Source organism: Medicago sativa, chromosome 4 (genome assembly GCF_051527215.1).
Source record: "Medicago sativa cultivar Bolivia chromosome 4, Bolivia_mono, whole genome shotgun sequence".
Classification (NCBI taxonomy): Eukaryota; Viridiplantae; Streptophyta; class Magnoliopsida; order Fabales; family Fabaceae; genus Medicago; species Medicago sativa.
In genome coordinates this window covers 76,143,891-76,153,410 of record NC_140752.1, presented here as the reverse complement: position 1 = coordinate 76,153,410, position 9,520 = coordinate 76,143,891, and the positions used below count along the sequence as shown (strand labels likewise).

The 9,520-nt window shown below is 35.5% G+C and overlaps 2 protein-coding genes across 3 annotated transcripts; one reads left to right on the top strand and one right to left on the bottom strand.

The window, feature by feature from the left end:
• Positions 1–1,150: 1,150 nt before the first annotated feature.
• LOC146931996 (Single hybrid motif superfamily protein) lies at positions 1,151–3,240 on the bottom strand. Its single transcript, XM_085703581.1, has 3 exons — positions 3,114–3,240; positions 1,632–1,891; positions 1,151–1,511 (listed from the first exon to the last, which is right to left on the bottom strand). Exons 1-3 carry the CDS (start codon positions 3,190–3,192, stop codon positions 1,383–1,385), a joined length of 468 nt encoding a protein of 155 aa, XP_085559707.1. The 5' UTR covers positions 3,193–3,240; the 3' UTR covers positions 1,151–1,382.
• A 324-nt stretch (positions 3,241–3,564) lies between these two features.
• On the top strand, positions 3,565–8,836 carry LOC146931995 (pfkB-like carbohydrate kinase family protein). 2 transcript variants are annotated; one of them, XM_085703578.1, is made up of 9 exons: positions 3,565–3,634; positions 3,790–3,915; positions 4,170–4,272; positions 5,471–5,518; positions 5,619–5,716; positions 5,870–5,984; positions 6,090–6,172; positions 6,814–7,378; positions 8,360–8,836. In XM_085703578.1, exons 2-9 carry the CDS (start codon positions 3,793–3,795, stop codon positions 8,416–8,418), a joined length of 1,194 nt encoding a protein of 397 aa, XP_085559704.1. In that variant the 5' UTR covers positions 3,565–3,634; positions 3,790–3,792; the 3' UTR covers positions 8,419–8,836. The 2 variants fall into 2 exon arrangements, with proteins under 2 accessions (XP_085559704.1, XP_085559703.1); XM_085703577.1 differs by having other exon boundaries at positions 3,565–3,915; positions 8,360–8,712.
• Positions 8,837–9,520: the final 684 nt, after the last annotated feature.

The following is a 9,520-nucleotide window of genomic DNA, read 5'->3' as shown; positions in this document are numbered from 1 at the left end:
ATGCGTTGACTGCTGTGTAGTTGCTGTCAGCAGGTTTTTAGCTGCGGTTTACGGGTGGCCTGAGATGTTTTCTTGCTGCAGTTATCATTGCTGCTTGCCAAAATTCTGGTGTGCTGGAAGGGTTTTGAGCAGCCTGTGGCCTGCTGTTTTGTGGCTGCAGTTTGGTTCTGGAGGCTGCTGGTTTGCTGCGCAGCTATGCTTGTGGGTGTGCGTGAGTACCGGTTTTGAGGCAGGGGTATTCTTGTTTTGTGGGATTTGGGTTGTGGTAGTTGTTTTCCCATGTTGTATATGTCGGCCTCATTATTTTATCTCGCTTTCGGTTTCTCTGTTGTTGTTTCCTTGAGCTTTTCCGCGAATGTTGGTGTTTCTTTCACCATCTCGTCGATGAATAAAATTTGCCGATTAAAAAAAAAGACACACCATCACCGTCCACGTTTAGTAAAGGACGTTCACAAAGGGATAAATTTGAGACATTTTGTAGAGTTGATGGTCGATTGAAGTGCTCATATTCTTAATTGAGAGCATGCAATTTGGTTGCCAACATTACGATAACAGACCGTCAAGTCATCACCATTAATGGCATTTAGCAACAAACATTAACGGATGGACGAATTCGAGTAACATATTACAAAGTTGATGATCAAATTGTCTTATAAAGTCGGCGGTTATTTTTGTGGTTTCCTAGATAATTCTTTCCGGTATCTTTCTGCATCATCCCAAAATGAGTGTAATTGATGTAAAATGATTTAGTTGGATCTAAGGAGTTAATGACGAGTTTAGACTGAGCAGACCGCCAGAGCCTGAGGCACGATTTTCCATTAAACTCTACAAATTAACCCCAACTTTCAAGGAACGAACGAGACACCTACCTGATCATATATAATATTTCTTAGCTGAAAACTTGTTGGTGCATCATGCAACTCATTTACTAGGGGGACATGAAGAAATATTCTAAGCTAGTAAAGCTTCTCAAAAAGAAGAAAAAAACTAGTAGGGTTTTAGTGGCGAATCACATATGTCGTGTAAAGCACGACAACCTATTAAATTCATAGAACTTCTATTCCATCTTAGTTGAAAACAAGGGCATCAAACTAAAATGAATGTCGTATGGCATCAAACTAAAATGAATGTCGTATGACAAAACTGGCAGTATCACAAAACAATAAAAACTACTCAACATTTTTTATTATCAAACTTCCCAGGTTATCAATCTCATTTTTCCATTGCAAAGGGGGAAAATATCATCCCTCTGCATCAGAAGCTAGCGCAAAAAATGAAAAGAGCAATCAAGACAGACAAAATTACAAAAAGAAGCAATTCTTAGCATCCAAATTGACATCATCTATACCAATGGGAAGTACTGAAAGATATCGGCAAGACTATCAATGACTGGAATCTTCTTCTTCACAGAACTTGGTATACTTTTCTGAATCCATCAATTTGTCAAGTTCGCCACTGTCACTCATCTCAACTTTAATTATCCATCCATTTTCATAGGGGCTTGAGTTGACCTACACGAAGAAAAATAGGAAAACATAAAAACACTTGGCAGATAAAAAATGAATGTTGTGATTCTTCAGCACACATATTCTATCATAAAAGTTAATTATGAATAAGGCAATAAAACTCACCAAAGCAGGAGAGTTGCTGAGCTCTTCATTAACTTCAATCACTTTTCCTGAAACAGGAGAGTTGATGTCACTAGTTGCCTTCACACTTTCAACTGCACCAAAACCATCTCCTTGTTTCACTGCCGTTCCCACTTCTGGCAATTCAACATACACAACATCACCCAAATGATCTTGGGCGTGATCAGTTATGCCAATGGTTGCAGATTTTCCGTCAACTTTCACCCATTCATGAGAATCAGCATACTTCAGATTGTTCAGAACTGTATTGACAATTTGAATTCATTATGCATACAACCTTGCAAAATGTTGGTTTCAATAACAATAACAACAACAAAAAATCATCTCCAATATGCTACTTGTTCAATTGGATATTTCACACTTATGATTATCAAGTAGTCTGCAGATGATGATTATCATGTAGTCTGCAGATGAGAAGACAGAGACTCGGAAAATCACCAAAACTTTCAAGATATTAAAATTCAATATGCAAATTGGAGATATTTTGAGTTTTCATTCCATCCTACAAATTATAAATTTTGGTTAATTCTTTTCGAAAATGCTTACAAATGAACAATGATATGGATTATCCCATCGTTCACTTTAAGTTTTAACACATTAAGCTCCAATATGATGTACCAGATAATAGTTAGAACAAAATTAAGCAACTAAAAGATTTTATTGAGATATTAACGGTTTAATTGATTTCAAGGAGGAAAATGACTTTGAAAAACAATGAGTAATGTTTCCTCGAGAGTAATTTGGATTATTGAGAAATGTTTGAATAGCTTTATAGGTAAATTGGTGCATATAACTCAGTCAAAAGAAATTGGCTGTGTCTAAAATGTATTTTAGCCAAACAAACCAACAGTTTGTTATTTTCCCCCAAAGTGCTAACAAGCTAAATTTGTTGAAAAATTCACCTTTAAAAGCAAAAACGAACATAACACTCAAAAGTGATTCTCCACTTAATTTCGAAATATGCACTAAAAAAGAATGAAAATGTCTTTCTTTGTAAAGTGATAGTATTAAAGCATAAATATTAAAAATGTAACAAACAACATAGGTACAAAATAACGATTCAGATGAAAGAATATTCCATTTCCATTTTGGAATTTAGCCTAGTATATGTTACTTACATATTGTTAACAAAAAAACAAAATGGTCTCTTCCTTTTGTCACTATTCACTAAAATTGAAAGAATAGATCGTCCGGCACCAAAAGTTGATATACGGCGGACACAGATTAAGCTAATCAAAATACGAACCACATACAGATCAAGTTCAAAATAAATTGGAGGTGACTGAATGGTGTAGTGCACTTTCCGATCCTTCCCACTAACGCATATAAAGGCAATAAATTAACATAATAATAATAATAAAATAAAAAGCGAGGATCAAGATCCAGATTCCAGATATTGGATCAACAACATACACATGAAATAAAATTAACAGATCAAAGAAAGAGAGAAGAATGAATGAATACCGTTAGAGAAGGTTCTGTGAAAGACAGAGATCCTGAGGTATGATGCTGCTCTGGATGCCCATAACTGCCTGCAAGCCATCTTTTTCTCTGTCTGCGGTCGATGTGTTCACCACCACTTACACTGAATGAATGAATGAAATTATTGCCCTTTTTTATATTGCTGTGGTCGGTGACAAACAAAGGGAACTGAGAGAGAGAGAGAGAGTGAAGAGTGGTAGGGTTAAGGAAGTTGGTGAGTGGGGAATATTTTGGTACCGCTCTACATTTGATGGATTTTGGAGGAGCTATCAGCCAGACACGTGATGTGCATGCCTGTGTTGTCCTACTTTTTTTTTTTTTTTTTATTTAAAACAGGAGTAGCAAATTTTTGGATGGACATTTATCTCCTCACTAAAATTTCTGGTGACACCCCGTAATAATATAAGTATTCTACCCTTCACCTATTTTCCTCCTCTTCTCTACTCTTTTCATCTTCTCCTATCCTATATCACTTTTAAACCATTTTTCTGTCAGATTTCAAGGTAAGGAACTCCATTTACAAACCCTCATTTACTTTGATCTATTTTTATTTACTTTTTTAATTTTGGGTTTGATCTCTGCAATTTGATGTTGACCATTTTGTGTGAGTTTGTAACAATAAATTTGATTGATAATTGTTATGTTATTTGGTTGTAAGGTTATGCTAGGTGGTAGGCAATTGGATCATGGGGATGCAGAGGCTGTGATAATTGGGGGTATGGTGTTGGATATTCATGCCACACCTTCATTCCATGCAAATCCAGGAACTACTACCCCCGGCAAGGTTAGTTAGTTAGTTAGAAACTGACACCTCTAATAATTTGAGAAAATAGAAGTGATCATATATAATAACAAGTGTCAGTGTTGTCGGATACACCTTCAATCTGAAGTGTCTGAGCTAACCAAACCATGATTCAATAGTTAGTTCTCAATGTTAAATGAAATATGTTGTCAACTCAATCTTGTTAACAGTCATTATGGTTATTATTTCTTCTACTTTCTTTTGTTGCTGCATATCTTAATCCAGAGGGTTGTCAGGTTTATTATGTGCAAGGGGGCGTTGCAAGGAATGTAGCAGAATGCATGTCAAAGCTAGGAGCAAAACCATACATGATTAGCGCACTTGGCTTTGACATGGCTGGTAAAATTCTTATTATCTCAAAATATCTCAAGTTGTATCTTCTAGCCTTTGTCATTATTAAGAATTTTGAGACTTAAGAGGTGCCACTGCATGGCATCTTCAATTGTCCTAAAGGGAAGTTTGTCACTTATTCTTGCTGAAAACATTTCTTTTCATTCATCTATATTTGGATATACCTTTTCGTCCTAAAGCACAATACTGGATCTGTTTTTCTTCCAACGAAAACGAAAGGAAAGTGCGCACTGCAGAATGGATTGGAAATAGCCTTTGGATAGAAATACAAAAAGACTTGAGCAAAATCCAATCCAATCCTTGAAATTGAAATTGATATAGTTTAAAGTATCTGAATTGATGATGTTTTGATATACTATCTTAAAATTTGGGTTGAGCATAACTCAACCTTACAAAACCGGTTTGTAATGTGAGGGTTGCCCAAAATTTATAAACACTACAGAGGCCTTATCTCTAGCCAATGTGGGACTAAATCCAGCTCTTCACACACAACACAATGAAGGTGTTGGAGGCTGCAATGAAGACAACCCAAATGCTGCAATTAGGCGGCGAGGGGCAGACCACAATGAAGACGGCATTTCTACTATATCATTTTAGGGTCCGTTTGATGGTCAGGATAGGGAGACAGGATATGAAACATTAATCATATCCTGCTTAAATCCCATGTTTGATGCACCAATGGGATAGGATAAAATAAACCATTTTCCTATCCTATCCTGACTTTCCTTTGTAATTTCTATCCTAAGTATAGGCTGGGTTAGAAACTATCCTGATGGGATTAGAAGATCATTCCCTATTTTATTGTCTTGATATTCTGCCATTTTTAAAATAATGATAGCATGTATTTTTTAAAATATTGTCATGTTATAATGATATCCTGTTTGTTATCATGTGCGCATCAAACACATAATATGATTAATGTTTATCATGTCCCTATCATATCCTATCTCTATCCAGCTTTATATCATATCTTGCCTCTATCCTATCCTGACCATCAAACGGATCCTTAAGGTTGTCAAATGAGATACTTGTAATGCCAATCAGTTAAGAAGCTTCATGGTTGGTTCTTACTAAGCATGTGTGTATCAGAAGAAGACAATTTGACCAGAAAGACATTTGACAAATAAATCTAGGGAAAAAACTTCCAAAATTTTGCCCTAATTTTCCGATAATTTTGTTACTACAGGAAACCTGCTGTTGGAACAGTGGAAAACTGCTGGACTATCAACAGAAGGTAAGCTCTTATTTCTTTGCAGCTCATCTTTGTATAGATTTTGGATAAGTTTTAACAATGCAAGATAATGACTTAGTGCACATTACTGAATCTGATGTAGGTATTTTGAAGAATAAAGCTATTGAGACTCCAGTAGTATGCAATATCTTTGATGTTAATGGCGAGGTAGCTGCTGGTGTTGCTAGTGTGGAAGCTCTTGTAAGTTGATCATTCAAGTGTTAAGCTATCAAGTAATATCCAAACACAAACAAGCTAAAAGATATGATTCATAACCTTACATATTTATATGACCGCAGCTATTATAAGAGACTGAAGCAGTTAAAAAAATCTTATTGAATTATATTGTCACAGGAAAAATATTTGACACCTGACTGGATTTTACGCTTCAAAAGCTCTTTGCTTTCTGCTCCAGTATTGATGGTTGATGCAAATCTGAGCGGTCCTTCTCTTGAAGCTGCTTGTAAAAGTAAATTGCATTTACTCTTCTAATTTTCTCCTCCATTGTCTCTACTGCACTATAAACTCACTACAAATTCTATTTCTTTTGGTTGTACAAATATCTTTGTCTTAGTGGCGGCTGACATGGGGTGCCCTGTCTGGTTTGAACCGGTGTCAGTTGCTAAATCGAGAAGAATCAGTTCTGTTGCCAAGTATGTGAGTGCCATGCTTCATGCAGACATGATATTCTTTTTTAAATATATTTCATGGTTTGGTCAAAGGTGTTCATGAGAATTTGGGAATACACTACTGCCTCTCTCTCTCTCTCTCTCTCTCTCTCTAAATATAAGCCTCTTTTGAAATTTTTCCATCCCTAAATATAAGTCTCATTTCAAATTACTAGATACATTTATTATTTTTTTCTAAATATGCTCCTAATTATTACTACTGTATGTTTTGGGAGATGGGATCAGGGTTGAACAAACCTATTTACAAAAGAGTATTTTAGTAACATCTATATACAAAATAGATACATTAAATTAACTACATACTATTTCTTAATATATGTGAAAATTGCAAAATGAGTTATAATAAGAGACAGAGGTAGTAGTCTGAAATATTTGTAAACAGTTGTTGTGGTGTCATAAACTTCCCCGGTGTTGTCATGAACTCTTGATAATTGATATTCATTATTTTTTTAATTATGTCATCAATATCTATCACTAGAATATTCTTTAAATGTATTACGCTGTACACATCACACTTGTTTCAATTTATCAAAATTCGATGTTGTTCATGCCTATAAAATTCATTGTATCAAAATTGTTTTCTATGACATGTGTGCACACTTTTTTTAGGTGACTTTTGCTTCTCCAAATGAAGATGAACTTATTGCGATGGCAAATGCTTTATCTGGCAGCAATGAGTTCCGCCCACTTAAAGAAAACCATAAAAAAGATAACCTATCAACAGGATCTTTGTTTCAAATACTGAAACCAGCAGTGTTGGTTTTATTAGGAAAAGGCATTAAAGTGGTCCTAGTGACCTTAGGCTCAAATGGAGTGTTTTTATGCAGCAAAGGAGGGCCAAGTTGCTATAAATTTCCTGTAGCGAAAACAAACCGGACTGGTTTTGGTGGACAACTATACAAGTCTGTTATGCAAAATTGTCCACCTAATTGTTATTCTGGTTTTTCGGAACTTGATATAAGTAATCGTCTCTTTGCTGTGCACTTGCCGTCACTCCCTGCTTCAGTTGTGAGGCTTACTGGGGCAGGTGATTGCTTAGTTGGTGGAACACTCACATCGATTTGTGCAGGATTAGATATTATGCAAAGTGTGTCCGTTGGCATTGCAGTGGCTAAAGCTGCTGTTGAGGTGGAAACAAATGTCCCTTCTGCTTTCAGTTTAGCTTCCATTGCAGGTAAGGTTTTATTAATGCATTTAATTATTGCCTACATAGCACCGACACTTTAGATCGAAGGTGTTCCCGGTGTCTGACATGTGTCAGTGTCCGATATCGAGTGCCAAGATGATACTGACATGTGTGGTTACAGTCAATCACTTTCATTTTCTTAAACTATTACAAGTGTCTACGTGTCAGTACTATGCGTTGTGTCTGTCTTTGTGTTGGTGCTTCACAAGTTATAGCCATATTCATATTTTATGCATGTCTATTTGCTTCATTGTTGCATGTCTATTAACAGCGATATTCAAATGCATAATGCATGTAGAGTTGAACCAGTGTTTGACATATGCAAAATTCATATGAAGCTTGATAACTTGGAAACGATGCACATGATATTAATTAACCACAAGGCGAAACTACGTTGTAAAGTGAAACTAACACTCTGTTTGGGACAATTTTTTCCGCAAATGTGGCTGTTATTATGGAAAAGGGACAGTATATAGTTAACCACAATGTGTGACTCAGGCTTCCCCTCATGTTAGTGAACTTTATATGCAATGCAGGGGCTTGAAATTTGCTATAAAAGCACTTGATGGAAAAGGCTTCACATTAGATCTAGAAATGAATCGAGCGAAGTAGAAATTGGTTTAACTCGATAAGAATTGGTTCATCGAAGCTCAATTCAAAGCTTGTGATGAAATTTTTTCAGCTCAAACTCAACTTAATACAATTTTTTCCGGATGATGTACATGCTTAGGGACAGTTTTTTTTTTTTTTTTTTTTCCTTTCTAAATGCAGATTATATTTAGGGAAAAGTGTACTATCTACTAGCTAGTGGCTTGACTTTTACAATTATAGATTTTTTTTATATAAACAAATAGGATTAATTAATTCAATAGTGTATATTTTCAGTACGTATTTAAAGATTTTTACAAGTTTTAATTATTGACGAATAATTATGAGTAGTGTGATATTCTGTTCTGTCTTTTTGCGCAGATGATACCAAGTCTGTATTTTGTCATGCCAAAGTGCTCTTTCAACAATCAATGCTGTAGGTTGTGAATGAGGATCACATTAATTAACAGCCTCTTTGACCTTTGGGGCCTACAAGATGTACATGGCCTTAAGTTTTCATGCCTTAGAAGTTGGAAGAAATAACCGATTTTGGAATCCACATAGTTGAACACACTGACATGTTTTACTATATCATTTCATCAACTTTTTGTTTTGCAAGAGTAGCCACATCTTGTTCTCGGTCTCAAGATTTTTCGTTATATTCCAAAGCCTTGTAAGTTGTAACTTGTAACCATCATTGATAAGGAAATGTAATAGCCTTATTTCAGTAAAAATAGTAGGGGTGGGGGTAGTGGGGGACCGGAGGTAGTGGGTTGATGTGGAGAAGAAGACTATTTTGGTGGCTAACGTTTCATTCCAGATTAATGTGGAAGAAGACTCTTGGTCTTGGTATCATAATTTAGTTAAGGAGAATGCTAACCATTGCCCGTGGGGCATTGGATAAGGGGATAAATATAGAAATATAGTATTGGAAAATGGTGAAAAGTGATAAATTAAACTTTTTAAAAGTCAAAATGTTGTTGAAACCAAGACAAACATGCTACTTTTGGCTTCCTTAACCATTGCCCTCAGGGCAATGAGTCAGGGCAATGGTTAGCAAGACCCTTTAGTTAAACGACTCTTAAACCTGTGTCGGTAGAGGGCATGCTTACCATTGAAGGATGGCATGCTTAAAGGTGAATGATAATTTTATATGAAGATAAAGATATATTTTTTAATAACAAATGTTTTTTCTTTATAACAAATAGTAGTAGTTAGTTTTTTAGATTAATATTTTACTCATTCGTTGGGGGTTTGAAAAATAAATGATAAATTTTGTGAGTAGATTGATTGTTTGATTGAGTTTGTCTAATTGAGATTTTATAAGTGGTATTTATAGACAAAGTGACCTACAAAATCCCATTATCAACAAACATGGTATACAAAGTCTAGCCTTGATGCCGCTAAATTTGTAGGTAGTGTGCGTGTTTTTGACCATTGTTGTGTGTACATATAAGTAAGTAACACCCTTTCTTGTCGTTCGAGATCTTTAAATTGTAGTAGTTTCCGTTACCTATAGTTAAAAGCAAGGAACGCAAGCGT